At 54.5% G+C, this 15,648-nt stretch overlaps 1 protein-coding gene across 2 annotated transcripts in view; it reads right to left on the bottom strand.

The window, feature by feature from the left end:
• IFFO2 (intermediate filament family orphan 2) overlaps window positions 1–11,041 on the bottom strand; it is a 47,410-nt gene extending 36,369 nt beyond the window's left edge. For both annotated transcript variants that reach the window (XM_057305295.1, XM_026519703.4), the window contains exon 1: window positions 10,047–11,041. In XM_057305295.1, coding sequence (XP_057161278.1) covers window positions 10,047–10,717 — 671 coding nt within the window. In that variant the 5' untranslated portion in view covers window positions 10,718–11,041. The remainder of the gene's footprint in view (window positions 1–10,046) is intronic.
• Between the last annotated feature and the right edge of the window lie 4,607 nt (window positions 11,042–15,648).

Below are 15,648 nucleotides of genomic sequence, written 5' to 3' on the forward strand. Positions count from 1 at the left end.
AGGCCAGGGGCAAAGAAGAGGCGCAGGCAGGCCCTGGGAAGATATACCGACCCTGCCCTGAGAGGAGCCTGTCTGCCGGGGAATTTCACAAGGTCCACTTAGACCAGAGGCTCTTCCCCTCCCCCAAGAAGGCAAACAGGCGGCAGCGAGCCAAGTACCGTCTTAAATAACCCAAGTAATAAAAATGGCCAGTTAAGAGGGCGGAAGGCAGTGTCTCCACTGTGGGGGCGTCTCTCCACCGAGCAGCAGATGAGTGGGGGTGGGGGTGGCGGATTGGGGGGAGGGGAGGGCTGTGAGAACGGGCACATCCCGAAGTCAGCGCACGCAGGCCGGAGTGCAGCTGAGCCAGCATCTCAGAGAGACCTCCGAGACAGCTCCCCACCCAGTGCAGCTGTTGGGGGGTGCTCCTGCCCAAGCCAGGGTCCAAAGGCCATTCAACCTGACCCCCACCCCTGCTCCTCTCCCCAAAACCCCCAGCCTCACTTAATACCCACGATAGCAGCTGCTGGCTTCTGGGCGTTCCCATTCACTCTCCCTGCCGCCCACGCTTGGGAACCGTCCCCCCTTCTCAGAGAAGTAAAAGACGCTCTCAAGTTCACACAGATGAGAAGCAGCAGAAATACTCTCCAACTTCCTCCTTTCCCAGCTTCCAACCTGCACACGTACACTCTGCTCCAAGCTGCTGAGTTTTGCAGGTTTCTGTCCAACATCCCAGTGCAGCTTGTCCTGGGATCCAGGAACCATGTGAATGTAAAGGCAAGGGGAGGACAGGACATCTCCCAGGGCTCCGAGGAGCCCCAGGCTACAAGGGAAGCTGGGGAGGAAACAGCCGTGAGAGTGTAGGCAGGACCCAGGCTTCTAATCATTTCGACCCCAAGGGCAAACCCTTTACAGTTTATAAAGTGCTTCCGCAGACATCGCACATTTAATCTTGCAAACAGCTCAGTGAGGTCAGAGGTACTATCCCCATTTCACAGAAGCGAAAACTGAAGCTCAGAGCACAGAAGCCACTTGCAGCACGCATGCCCCTTCCTGGGTACAGCATAAAAGGCTCCATCTGGAGCCTGACTTCCTGGATGAAATCTTCGCTTCCCACCTGCTAGCTGCCTCTGGGCTCAGTTCTGTCAGTGTCTCTGTGGCTCCGTTTCATTCTCTAAAACGGGCTAATGACAGTACCTAATACACAGGGTTATTATGAGGTTACACGAATCAAACGTCCCTAAACTGCTTTAAATGCAGCCTGACAAAGAGCAAATGCTATATAAATATTTGTTTAATTAATTAATAGTTATTGTGCCCTTACTGCACACAGGTACTATCCAAGCAGGTACTTGTCACACGGCAGTTTCACATCTGCCTGTGTCCCCAGACTCCGAGCTCCTGAGGGCAGGGGCTGCATGTCTGCTCTATCCCAGTGCCCAGCACGGGACCTGGCGCACGGCGCCTGCCCAGCCACTCTCAGGAGAACAGAACCCCAGCTTCTCAGATGTCCACACCCAGCAGGCTCAGCTTCCCCAACGAGAGGCGTGGAATGACTGTAACAAGTTCCCTGCACCCAGGCAAGGTTCACGGAACCAACCAAAAGCACAAGTTCGGGAGACCCAACCCCAGGGCAGAGGCCCGTCACCAGATACCCGTTGCTCTCTCTCTGCTTGTTATCAGTTCCTGAGAAGCCCTGGCCGCTGCCCTGGGTGTGCTTAGGTGCCAGGCATGATCAAAGGAGCCTTAACTTAGAATCTGAGACCCACCCCCAGCCCCAGCTTTGCTGTGTGACTTGGAGCAAGTTACTTTTCTGCTCTGAACCTGGGTTTCCATCTGCAGAGCTGGCACTCTGCAGGTCTGAATCCAATCACGTGGAAAGTGCCAGACAGGTGATAATCCAGGCTCCCCGTCCCCCTTTTCCTCCCCCTGCCAGGCCCACCAGCCTCAATGTGGCAACCTCTGTGGCCGACCAGGAACTCTCCCCTACCCAGAGTCCGGTCCCCCACTAGGATCACCTCCAGGGAGCAGGGGGCTGGACCGCCCTCCGTGGTGGCCTGGGAGGCTTATCTGCCTGCCGTTGCCAGTGACTCACTGGTTTCTCAAGAAATCATTACTGTCAAATGACAGCAGGAAGTCTTCCCAGTGTAGCAGCCGCCTCCTGCTCTGCCACCTGTGGTGGCAATATTGTGACAGGCGCCGGGGAGACCCCAAGCCTCAGCTTGCCTCCTCACCCTGGACCAGCCTTCAGCAGCCCTCAGGAGGCATGGAACCTGGCCAGCCTGTCCCCGCTAGGAAGAACACTGAACTTGGGGTCTAGAGACCCAGACTGCACTTGCCGCAAGATGGGGGGCAGATGTCTTCCACCTCTCCGAACCTCTCACCTTGGCTCAGTCGGTTGAGCACCCAAGTCTTGGTTTCGGCTCAGGTCATGATCTCAGGGTCCTGAGATCGAGCCCTGCGTCAGGCTCTATGCTGAGCATGGGGTCTGCTTGTCCCTTTCCCTCTGCTCCTCCTCCTCTCTCTCTCTCTCTCTCTCTCAAATAAATAAAAAATCTTTTAAAAAGAGAAAAAAGAACCTCTCACCTATAAAATGGGCATAATTATTCCCACCTCTTGGGGCTGTCTGATGATGAAATCTCACTTAAAGAAGTCATCACAGAGCCTAGCATGTAGTAGTTGCTCAATCAATGGTGGCTATTAAGTCATTATGGTTTATTTGTAAACCTTTTGCAAAATGCCTTCACACTCCACTACTTCAGGTGATTTTTATAGCAACCCTGGGAAGCAGAACTCATAAGGAAACGTATCCCCATTTTATAGAGTGACAAACCGAGGTACAAAAGATTATGTGGTTCTGTGGATTCTTCAACGAAGTTACAGAGAGAACAGGATTCACAGGGCACTGGGCAGGCCGATCTTCCCAGCACCCCCATTCCCAGGTGGGCAACCAGAAGATCAGATCACACCGCAAGCAAGCAGGGAGCACAGCCTGGACTCCACAGGGCTCTAGCTGCCCCATGCCTCCAGCCAGGGGCTCGGCCAAGCCACAGCCCTTCGAGGGGACCAGAGGCATTCGCCAGGTTTACTGCTGGGTGACAACTACCCTCTCTTGTACCAGGAACTAGGGTAAGTAACCACACTGCCCAGGAAGCCGAACACCCCGTGCCCACTGCAGGTGGGAGGGCACAGCTCTGGCGGGGAGGCCCCCCCATCTGGCCCAGAATCCTCTAAGCACCAGGCAACCAGCAATGCCCAGAGGCTACATGACACCCAGATGCTGTTGCCAAAGGCCTAGACCACCCTCCCTCCAGCTTCCAGCCTGGTTCCTGATTTCCGCCTGCTTCACAAAGCCAGAACCACTCACCCCTTAGGGCACTCGTGCTCCTGCCCTGTGAAATCTCTTTTAGAACTTCCCCATTTATAAAGTGCCAGAGTGGCATGAGCCCATTTACCCTGCCCACAACTTTGGGATACAGATGAGGAAACGGAGACCCAGAGAGGCAAAGCGACTAACCCAACCTGGCTCAGCTTTTAACGCCTATGCCAGGAGTCCAGCATCTGGTACCAAGTGATGGGTGTTAATCAAATTTGTTAAAACCAATGTGTGGGGGACGGGAGCTCGGGTCTCCTGACTCCAGATCCAGACCCCTCCCTCCAGGAGCTGTGAGTGCCCGCATGTAAGGCCTGTGTCAACCCTCTGGGTCTCATGGGCCTTATATCCCCCAGCCGTCCTAGGGGCCTACCAGCACGCAGCAGCCAGGCACGGCGCCCTCCCTCTCTGCGAAATGCTTGCTCAGCATGGACTCTGGCCAGGCCCGGGCTGGGCTCTGCCAGGACACAGCCCAGGAGCCGGCCCCCACAAGCTTACAGTCGGTGGGGGAGCAGACATCCCAGGCCACTGAGATTCAGGGTGTGGGCTGCTGTGATGCGGGAGGTACTGGGCGCTCAGGAACGCCTGAGTGAAGAAAGTCAAGGAAGCCCAAGGCATCCTCACGCTGAGCAGAGGGGACAGAAGTGCCTCCTTCCCTGCCCCAGGCCTTCAGCCGTCCAGGACACGGGAAGTCAACAGAACACCAGCCCGGCTTCGCCTCCCCGATGTGATCAAAAACCAGGACTCGCAGTGCACAGTCCACAGCCTGCGGTATCACTGACACATGGTACACTTTAAATCGATTCCCCTAGAAGTCAACGCATCTCGTTGCGGCAAAGAGCATGTTCAAATTCTGGGTCTACCCTTCTATGTCCTTCAAATACCCACACGTGTGCGGAGGCGGGCCACGGGCCTAGAGAGGCTGAGAGCGTGTGAGTCCCGGTGTGCGTGTGCATGTGTGTGTGTGCACGCACGCGCGCGCCCGAGCCCGTGTGCGCTGGGGGGGCCCAGGGGCCTCGCATCCGGTGGCCAAGGCAAAAGCCCCGCCTCACATTCCTCAGGGAAGGAATCTTCAGCGTCAGCTGTCTCACGGCTTCCTGCTTCCCTTTCTTTTCTGGGACCTCATTCCCCTGCCTCTGGCTTGAGGCTCTGAAAATCCCTCCCAAATATGTCCCCAAAGAGAATGCCAGCACAGCCAAGAGACTCTGGGACACTGAGGAGCTGGATGGAGGGGGTTTGTGTGTTTCTTTCAACGGAGGTTGGAAGAAAGGGCGGGGGGAGGGGGGAGCAGAGATTTCCGGAGGCACAAATCAACTGCTAAGAGTAGGAAGAACACCGTCCTTAGATGCTGGACAAAGAAGTAGCCCTTTTTCTCTCCGCCCCCAACACCAAGTCTGGCGCCTTCCACGGGACAGAGAGAGCTGCGACGTGTCCTGAAATGGATGTGCTGGGCAGCCCAGCACTGTGCCAGGAAATCCCTGTAAAATGAAGGGAACTGACATTGCGGGGAGCCAGAGAGGGGACCTACCCGGAGCCTACCAAGCCCCAGGTGCCTTATCACGGAGCCTCATTCCTTCCTCCCCGATTCCTAGGGGAACAACATTATTCCCCCTCTTTTACAGAAAGTAGTGGTTCCGGCAGCTCAGAGAGGGTAAGCAATTGCCCGCCGTCGCACAGAGAGTGGTAGAACCGGGATTTGAACCCTTTTCCCACCATCCCAGGCTGCCTCCCAGGAAAATCAGAAACAAAGAATCCGTATCGGTGACACTTCAGAAATAACAGAACTAAGTGGCAGGGAACGAAGCCTTGTGACCAGCTTTCCGGGGCAGTCTTCTGGCTTTGGGGCACTCAGGGGCCAGCACGCACCTGCTCAAGGGCCTCCCAGGGCGTGATGGGGAAAGGCAGGGGACACTCCAGCTGGCTCACCCACCAGCCCTTTTTGGAGCCCTTCATTCAGGCCGCCAGCCCAGCCCCTTCCGGCTCATGATCAGAAATAGCTGTGACAAAAGTCCCTCCCATCCCCGAAAGTAGTTTTTTAAAAAATGCTTAAAGGCAGACACACAAAAAGGTGGAGGAAACTCTACCAAACCCCAACCGAGGACAGACGATGTGGGCATCACGTCAGAGCAGTGGGGAAAGCTTTCAACGGCAGGCAAGGTCTTCTCAACTCGGCTTTGTGGGTCAGCTCCCTCTGGGCCTCAGTTTCCCCACCTCAAAAATGAAAGTAACTCAGCTGAATCAGCAATTTCTCTCTCTCCTAAGCTGTGGAACCCTGTTTTCCAATGAAACCTTCCTCAGAAGTCATGGAAATAGAGCTGCTATGGTTGATGGGAGCCAAGTCCCAGGTGCTGAGCACCCCCACTCACTGTCCCCAGAATTGCCCCAAGGCACCCAGCTCTGGATCCCAGGGCTCCAAAGGGCCCCTGTGGGAACCACCAGGCTAAACAATCACTGTGGTCCCTCCCGGCTCTCAAGGCAAAGCTCCGATCACCCAACCACCAGGGAAAAACAAACCAAGCCCTTCATGCTGACTTCAGTCAGGGGCACAGACACTTGGCAACCTGCAGGGGGAGGGAGGGAAACCCAGACAGTTCCAAACCACACTGGGCCTGGGGTGGGAGAGAGGGAGGACTGCCAGTCCATGAGGCAGGAAGAACAGCCCCGACCCGGACCCCTCTGAGTCACAGACCAAAGTATAGGGCGAATTGGGAGGGGTCACCAAAAGGAACCCCCTTCTGTAAAGGTGGAGGACCTAAGGCTCAGAGAGGGCAGCAGTTGGCCTTAGGTCACACAGCACCTGGTAGCTGAGCCAGACCTGGAGTCTGGGTCTCTTAGAAGCGATGATGCAGAGAAATCCCCACTTGTTTAAAGTTCAGATAAGACTCAGCAGGAATCTCCAGGGAAAAGCCCCCAGCTTGCAAACTCGGAGTAGGACATTTTGGTAGCACTGGGTGGTGACAGAGCAGAAATGTTTGTTTTGGTTTCCAAATCAACGCTTGACAACCTTGTCGATAGTACAGTTTGGGCAACCACATTTCCCTCATGGTAAAGAGCTCAGAGCTGGTTGGCCCAAGGGGAAACCAAAGCCGTAGCAAACAGGGCCCAGGGCCCAGGCACCCCAGGCCAAGGGCTCTGGTTTGGGTTGTTGTTTCCCAAGCATGGTTCCCATACCACTGATGGCCCCTGAGATGATGGGAGATGGTGCACGAGTGACTCTTCACATTTAACTTCCACTGACTGCATAGGTGAACCGATAAACTATGGTCTGTCCGCACAGTGGAAAATTATTCACCAATCTAAAGGAATGTGCTGTTGAAACACGCTACAACGTGGCCGAACCACCAAAACATTACCTAAGTGAAAGAAGCCAGACACAAAAGACTACGTATGACATAACTGCATTGACATGAAGTGTCCAGAAAAGGCAAATATAGAAACCGAGAGCCCATCAGTGTTGCCTGGGCTGGGGTGGGAATGGGGATTAACTGCAAATGCGCACGAAGGCTCTTTTGGGGGCGATGCAATTTTTCTACAACTGGGTTGTGGTGATGGTTGCACAACTCTGTGGATTTACTTTAAAAAAATCACTGAATTGTGTGCTTAAAATAAGAGGATTTTATGGTATGCAAATTACAGCTCAATAGAGCTGTGGAAGAATATTTTACATAAGCAATAATACAGATGGTGGCGGTACATGGATATGGCCACAGATCCCAGAGGTGGAACCCAAACGTCTCCAGCTTGGAGGACACAGAGCTACATGCACCAGATTGTACTCTGGGGAAGCAAGTGGGGGTGTCCAAGGCTGTGAGTTCCTCCAGGTAGACCGAAGGAAACCCTAGAAGCTTTCCTTTCCGGGCACAGGTCCCTTCCACTGGTCACTGTTTGGGGGCTCCGCGCTAAACAGCCCGAAAGCATCTAAAGCCTTCAGTGGCCAATAGCCTGAGCAAACACCGTGGTCCCATCCCTCAGACGGTGACTTCTCTCGAGGACAGGGGACCAGAAGTGGGCTGGGAGCTCAAACTCAAGATTATATTTTGTCAAGGCTGCGAAGACCTTTTGAGATCGTCTAGCCCGGCGGTTTTTAAATTTTTTCTTTTAAGGTGTTGAGATGCCTGCCCTCCTCCCGAAAGCAAATTCTCACGAGAAACCCAAATACAGAAACAAGTAAAAATAGAATGTTACTAGTATACACTTATACTGTAAGTTCACATACGTGAGTTCTGAATTCCATCCGGAAAGTTGATGAGGCTATTTTGATTCATTAACATTTAGAACTGGGACCACGGATGACAGTACCATATTCCGTTTAATTCTATCTCCTGTTTTGGCTGCAGAGTTTCACAAAAATCCTGACTCACACAGATAAGTAGCTACAAATGGGAATGGTTTTTAGCGGTTTGCTCTGCAATCTCAGAGTACTCTTCAGACAAATAGAGAAGGCAGGCGGGGTGGTTTTAACTTCAGGCCAACTACTAACAAGTTAACAATTAACAATGAGTTGACATTAAGAACTTAAAAGTGAGCACATTTTTATAACCATATTAACACTGTAATAGAATTTAAAATATTAAGTCTTACATAATAGTCTTGGAAGCCCAAGACCATCTCCAACGAAGCCTGGGGCTTCAAGGAGCACAGTGCTAGCCACTCACCCCTCACTTTACAGATAGGGAAACTGAGTCCCAAAGAAGGGAGCACACTTGCTTTGGAAAAATCCAACTTGAGCCCCAAATCGACTTCGGAAAAGATGCACCTCCCCAGATCACCAAAAAATGGAGGAAGAGAAGGCGCTCACACAGCCCAGGGGACGGGAGGAGAGGCACCCCACTCCACCTGCCCCAGCAGTGCCCGTCTCATTCCAGGCCAGCGCCAGAAGCTGACATCACACCCCACGCCCTGGGTGCAACTTGAACAGAGCATTGCTCAACGCCAACCTATCTCCCTCTGAGATTGGGCACGGTTTTTCCATCTCCTTAGTAGCCAGGTCCAAAAAGCACACACAATAAAACAAACACAGTACAAGCCTGAGGCATGACGACACAATCAACAGTGGGAGACAGAAGGGCCCATCCCTCTGAGTTTCACCATCGAGAGCAAGTGCCTGCTCCCCTACCCCACCCCAGCAAAGCTGCCCACAGAGGCAGAGGCAGCCTCCCCTTGGCCGTGGCGGGGCACAAAGCCATTCTCAAGTCCTCAAGAGAAGACCGGCCCCAGGAGAGCGGCTCGTCCCCAGCGGGATGTAAGACCTCCCTGCAGAAAGCCAGACCCTGTGTGAGAGAGACCCGAGACTCTCGGGGCCTCTGCTCCATGCTGGCCCGACAGAGCCTCGCATCTTTAATAACATCAATGGATTATCCCTTCCAAAACGCATCACCAACCTACTCTCCCCTTCTGCAACCGGGGGGTAGATTTTATTATTCCTATCTGTCTGATGAGCAAATAGGTTTCCAAATGGTCCAACGATCTCCCTGGCAGGTGATGGAGGAGACCCATGCCCCACTCCCTGAGCAGACTTCTGTGCTCATGTGAGCACCAGGACTCAAGGAGTGGAAGGAAAGAGCCTTCTCACAACACCCTCTAAGCCCTAGAGTTTGGAGCCAAGGCTCCCAATGCAGGGTTGCCCATGCCTGGGACAGCAGAGGGCCCTGCCCCCACCCAGGCCTGAGAGGCTACAGACAGACCCCTCTCCTCTTATTGGAAAGCGGAGCCATCAGTCCTGTCAGCCAGGCTGCGGGCAGGAAGCAATGTCAGTTTCCCAGCTGGGGAATCGGGACTGGGCAGGAATGTGCAGGCCGGTCCTGCAGGCAGTCTGTCCTGCACACTAGGCAGAGATGGTTGTCTGGGTCCAGTCAACGTCCAGTCTCCAGCCCAAGGTTCTCTCCTCCTGTGCGCCTTTAGGGCTACATGTGTTGGCACTCAATAAGCCGTAGGGGGTGTGGAGAAGAGGGATGAAGAGAGGGGTTTTTGAAAGCTTGTGGCCAGTCCGATGGTAGTCTGGTTATCCAGACCCACCAACCAGACCTTGCAGAGCTGGAGCAAGATGGCAGACTGTGGCCCTAGTGGGTAGGGACAGATTTACCCATTTTCAAGCACATGATCTCATTTAATTCAAGGGACAAAAAAAAAAAAAAAAAAAAAAAAAAAAAGCCAGGGGGTTGGTTAAGAGTTTCTTCTTCTCACCCGTGGAGGGAGGCGATCCTGCCGCCTACATCCTTGGGAAAAAACCTATAGTGGGAGACTAACCAAAAGTAGTTCAATTCACTAGTTCAAATCCCAGTTTTGCCACTATGGGCCAAGCCCCCTTTGGCAAGCCCTTGCATCGCTGTGCCTCGGTTTCCTCATCTACAAAATGGGGATAAGAATGCCTTATACTCTGCGTTGGCGTGAAGATTAAATGAGATCACATAAAACACCAGTGGTCATTATGTCACCTAGAAAACAACCGGCCTCGACCAATGACAGCACCAAGGTGTCCCCTATGGTAGTCAGCACCCGCCCCCATTCTTGGAACTAGTAAGTGAGTTTTCCGAGCGTGTGTAGGGCGCTATGCAAACACAGCTTCCAGCCCACCTGCTAGGACCAGCTGGCCACCCCCAGTCCCTCCCGCACGCACGCATTCCGCGGCCTCCCGGACCTGGACGCCCCCTCCCCGGGAGCTGCGGGGTGGGGGGAAGGGCAGGTCCCCACTCACCTCCGCTTGTACTCGTCGCGCTCGCGCTTCACCTTGGCCAGTACGTTGTAGAGCGCGCGTATCTCGGGCGTGATGGTGTCGATCTGCACGCCCACGCCGTCGGGGTGCACCCACGACACGCCGGGGCCCTGCACTGTCTCCACGCCGCCGCCGCCCGTGCGCCGCACCTGCGTGTAGCTCCAGATGGTCCCGGGCAAGCGGCCGTAGTGCTGCGGGTGCGAGCCGCCGCCGGGGGGCAGGCCGCCCAGGGCCACGGTGTTGGCATTGGCGCCCGCCGCCGCGCCGATGGCGCTGCCGCTGCCGTGCCCCGCGCCGGGCGCTGGCGGCCGCAGCAGCTCGGGCCCGGTCTGCACGGCCTGCTCGCGGGAGAAGGTCTTGTAGCGCAGCCGCCGCTCGCGCTCACTCTGCTGCTGCTCCAGCTGCTTCTCCAGCAGCCGGTTGCGCCGCTCCAGCTCGTGCACCTTGGCCAGGAAGCAGCGGAAGCGCACGTTGAGCCCCTTCAGAAGGTGGATGTTGGAGCCCAGGTCGTCCCGCAGCGCCGCCGTCACCGGCGACGGCCCCGGCCCGGCCCCACCGCCGCCGCCGCCCCCGCCGGGGCAGCTCCCGCCGCCGCCGCCCGGCGGGCAGCCGAAGGCCAAGGCCATCTCCCCGAACAGCAGTGAGTTCACCATGCGCCGGCTGCGCGGCTCAGGGCCCCGGGCCCGCGGCTCCAGGTGCGGCTCCAGCTCCGGGCAGGGCTCCCGGCGCGGCCGGGCCAGGGCGGGCGCGGGCTCCAGGGCGGCCGGCCGGGCGGTTCCAGATGCGCGCCAGATGGGGCCTCCGCAGCGACGGCGGGCCGGACCGCCCCCCGGATGTGGGCGCCGAGGCGAGGGACGGGACTCGGGCCGCGGTGGAGGCCGCGAAGGCTGCGTGAGATGGCAAGGGTCGTGGGTCCCAGCGCCGCGGCTGTCAGAGACGCTGTGGAGGCGCCGCGGCAGCAGCGCGCAGAGGACTCTCGACCGGCACTGCCCCTCTGCGGCGGGCCCCGCCCACTGCAGACACAGGCCCCGCCCTCGCCCTCGCCCCGCCCATCCCACCTCCCTCTGCGGCGCTCCCGGAGCCCAAGGCCCCGCCCCCGAAGCCCGCAGCGCCGGGCCCCGCCTACGAGCCCGTGGCTCCTCCCACTCCCGCTCTCCGCTGCTTTCTGGGCTGGGTAGACCCGCCGTCTGCAGCTCTGGCTCCGCCCAGCTCCCGGCTGGACCACGCCTTCTCCGGCGCCGGGTCCTGCCGCCGGGTCCTACAGCCTGGCCAGGCTCGGATTCTTTGCCTGGGGACGGGGACCGCAGATCTGCACCGGGCCCGCGGTTAGCTGGAACCGCCGCAGAGCCAGCCCGGCCCCTTAAAGGGACCGGCAGCCTGAGCAGCGCACATTTTCCCGTTAGGGCGCCCCTTCCCCCCACGTCCTCTAACTAGGAGGCTCGCTTCTCTCCCTTCCCCACCGCGATCCCCCGGCCCTAAATTCCCAAGGCGTGTCCTGGAAGGGCTGGGGGACCACAGCGTCCAAAGGTGCATCCGCACCCCACCCCCACTCCAACCTGGGGCGGCCTAGATCGACCTTCCCAGGATAAGACAGCGCTTCCGCCGGCACGTCCCCCACGTGGTGGACCCGGGCAGGCTCCTCCACCGCTTGCCCCGGCCTATAGGCGCGAGTTTGTAGTCCCGAGATTGGCTTGGGCACTGCCGAGCCCGCTGGTCCCCGGGCCCACCCAGGAGCCGCGCGGAGTGAGGGGTGGGGGAGGGGGGGAAGACTGAGCGGAGACCCTACCGGAATATGACACCTGAAAGCTCAGCCTGGGCTGCTGCCCCTTCCGGCCCTGAATGACCACCTCCCCACCACTGCACACTCACACGCTGAGATGCAGGGGACCCCACAGCTGGAGTACATTCCATCCAACCACTTAGGGGGAGCCTGCGAGCGGAACCAGTCTGGGGGGCGGAGCCAACCCGAGGATTCAATCATTCATTCGTTCGTTCATTCAATCTCTTCGGATCTACCACCCAAAGGACCAAGTTACCCAGTCTCCTGGAGTCTCTTGAACCAAACTGCAAATATCTATCATTATTTTCTAAATGATAATAATAGCTCCATTATTGAGCGCTTCCTATATGTCAGGTGCCATACATCATTATTATCCCCATTTTACAGAGCAGGTCACCGAGACCAGAGGAGCAACGACCCATCCCAAAGCTCATGCTCTAACCCGCAATCCTACACTGCCGGCCTCTTGTGCATTTTCCCATTTGATCCTCTCCATAAACGTCAGAGGGGAGGGGACCCACACCTTTGAACGCCTGTGGCTTGCACTGTGTATACTTAATCAGACATGCGGCATGTTCCATATTCTTCCAGCTGCATTTTTTGAATTGCAATTTAATTTTGTCTTATTAACTTTTATGTTTTGTCTCGTGTGTAAGCTTGAGGGCAGGTACCCTGTGTTACAGGAACAATGGTTTGATGTTCTCAGTGACAAAAGAGACACAAAAGAGAGTTGGGCTTGCTCCAGGATGAGGTCGTGGCTGTTGTGTTCACCTGCTGCTTTTGATTGGGTCACAAGAGCAAACCCTCCCTGTGTTTCCTTCCCTCAACCACAGCTCCATGCTCCCTGTGAAATGGGCTCACCTTTACAACATTCAGCATCGAAACTCACCTGTCTTAAAACCTTCCTCTGCTTTGCCCAACCCAGTGTGGTCGCTGTTCTCCACTCTTTGTTCTCTCAGCTCTTGGCGATTTTGTTTATCTAGCCTAAAGAATCAAAACCCCTTTGCCTTAAAGCAGGAGTTCCGGAACACTCCCCCGCCCAAGAAGTTCGAGGATAGAATGTATGACACAGAGATGGACAAAAGTTCTATCTTTATTTTCACTAATCTCTAAATAGTATTTAGCATCTCCTTTGATCATGAGTGCAGGCAACCAGAAGTCCCCGCGATTTTGTAATTAAAAAAAAAAAATCAAAGATATTTTCCTAGCAATAACTACAGTTACCGTAGATATCTCAAAATATCATTTAAGCTACCACAACTCTGAAATTAAGATATTAGACTCACCACTAAATCTTATTATTTAACATGTTAGTAAAGAAGCACATATGTTACTACTATATCACAAAATTGTTTAAATATTTTGATAACTGTATTTTAGTAAATATTGTTTTTATTGTAATCCTAATGCTATTTTTAAAAATTATTCTGATAAGAGGCCCCAGGGGCTTGTGGGACAGAAAGGTTTAAGAAACGGGGTGTAATCAGAAGGGGGAATGATACATGAGAGACTATGGACTATGAGAAACAAACTGAGGGCCTCAGAGGGGAGGGGGTTGGGGGAATGGGATAGACCGGTGATGGGTAGTAAGGAGGGCACGTATTGCATGGTGCACTGGGTGTTATACGCAACTAATGAATCATAGAACTTTACATCGGAAACCGGGAATGTACTGTATGGTGACTAACATAATATAATAAAAAATCATTAAAAAATAATAATAAAGAAATCTCAATTAAACAAAAAAAAAAAGAAAGAAAGAAAGGTTTAAGAAGCCACACCTGGGGAGTGGCTCCCCTGCAGCCCTGTTCCGGAAAGGATATGTCCTACCCAGGAGCATTGCCCTGGAGTTGGGGTGTTTGGGGGGCACCCAGCCCTGTCCTGGGCATTGGAGAGATTCAGACGTTCCACGATCATTCACTGAGCACTCGCTTCAGCTCAGACCCTGCGCTAATAGAAGGCAAGAGTTTAAGGAGTCCTGGGAGAACTAAGGAAGACAACCAAAAAGACCTTACTGTGGCAAGGGGTTGGGGGGAGGGGTGCAAGAAGGGACACCTGGCCCGGAGCAGGTGGCTGAGCAGAGACCAGAAGATCCAAAGGAGGGGCGCCTGGGTGGCACAGAGTTTAAGTGTCTGCCTTCGGCTCAGGGCGTGATCCCGGCGTTATGGGATCGAGCCCCACGTCAGGCTCCTCCGCTATGAGCCTGCTTCTTCCTCTCCCACTCCCCCTGCTTGTGTTCCCTCTCTCGCTGGCTGTCCCTATCTCTGTCAAATAAATAAATAAATAAATCTTTAAAAAAAAAAAAAAAAAGAAGATCCAAAGGAAATGGGGGAAGCAGTACCCAGGCCAAAAGGAATTTCCAACGGAGTCGTAGAAATATGATATGTACAAACAAAATGGCCAGAAAATAGTGCCGTGGCCACTTGGTGCCAAAGTGAGAAGCCGCGTGTCTTGCTCTTTGTCGATAAGATGAGAGGCGAGGCTAACCCAGTGTCCTTCTAATTGGGTGACCAACTATCTTCATTTGCCCAGGACCAGGGGTGCCCCTTGATGCGGGGTTTTTGATGCTAAAACCAGAAAGTTCCAGGCACACCAAGACAAGCCCATGTCGCTCTGGAGACTTCTGAGGCCGGAAGTGCTGGTGATCAATGTCAGCCAGATGGACCTCGGAGAGTAGCAAGCCCAGGGCTCCCACTTTACAGACAAGAGAATCAAGGTCCAGAGAGGGTTAGGGACTAGCCCCAGGTCACCCAGAAAATTGGTGCCAAAGCCTGGTCTAGAATTTTGGGCCCACTCCCTGGCAGATGTTCAGTCCCACCCCAAGCTGCTCAGTGAGGTCAGTGTTTCCATCCCCTCAGCCCTGGACACCCTCACCTCCCCGATCCATCATCCAAAGGGAGCGCAGGTGGGTCTTCACTGGATGGGGGATCACTCGCACAGACAAAGGAATATCCCCAAGAGGGATGCCAGCCTCCGCCTGCTGAACAAGGATGGGTTTTCTCATCAGTGGAAGGGCATAACTTCAACCATGAGTCCCTCTGTATGGCCTCTGCCTCCCGTCACAGCCATCCTGCCTGCTCTGTCAAAGTGCTAGGAGCACACGGCAAGCTCTCGATAAATGGTTGCTGAATGAATGACTAAAAGAATTAATAAATGAATGGACACAAGACTTCATTCTCCCCGCCCCGCTCCCCTGCCATTTCACCTGGTAACTACCCCTCAGCCTGCAGGTGCCAAACTCATGCATAAAATCTCTGCCCTTCCAGAACCCTCCAGGTCTGGGGTGGAGTGCTTCCTTTAGGCTCCATTAGCACCACACCTACCCCAGGACAGCCCCAGGTACATTCTCTAGTCCTTGCTGGCTTTTTCATAGCCTCTCTACCCCATTCCCACCCCAACCTTCCAACACTTGCTAGACCAACTTATATAATTCGCTCACTTCACTGGATTTCAGTAAATTTACCAAGTTGTGCAAACGTCACTATAAATCCGTGTTAGAACATTTCATCTCTCCCAGGAACATCCCTAGTGCCCACTTGCTGTCATTCCCTGTTTCCGCCTTCTGCCCCAGGTGACCACTAATCTACTTTCTGTCTCTATGGATTGGCCTTTGTGGGTCATTTCATATAAATGGAGTCATACAATACGTGGTCTTCTGTGTCTCTCTTCTTCCACTGAGCATCATGGTTTTGCCATGTTGAAGCCTTCGTGGATGACCCTGTCTTGTGATTGACATCCCCTTTTTAGATTTTGATAGTCTGGATCCTTCATTACCTTATTTACTTTTCTGCACTTCAGTCTCAA

Source organism: Ursus arctos, unplaced genomic scaffold, assembly GCF_023065955.2.
Source record: "Ursus arctos isolate Adak ecotype North America unplaced genomic scaffold, UrsArc2.0 scaffold_32, whole genome shotgun sequence".
Classification (NCBI taxonomy): Eukaryota; Metazoa; Chordata; class Mammalia; order Carnivora; family Ursidae; genus Ursus; species Ursus arctos.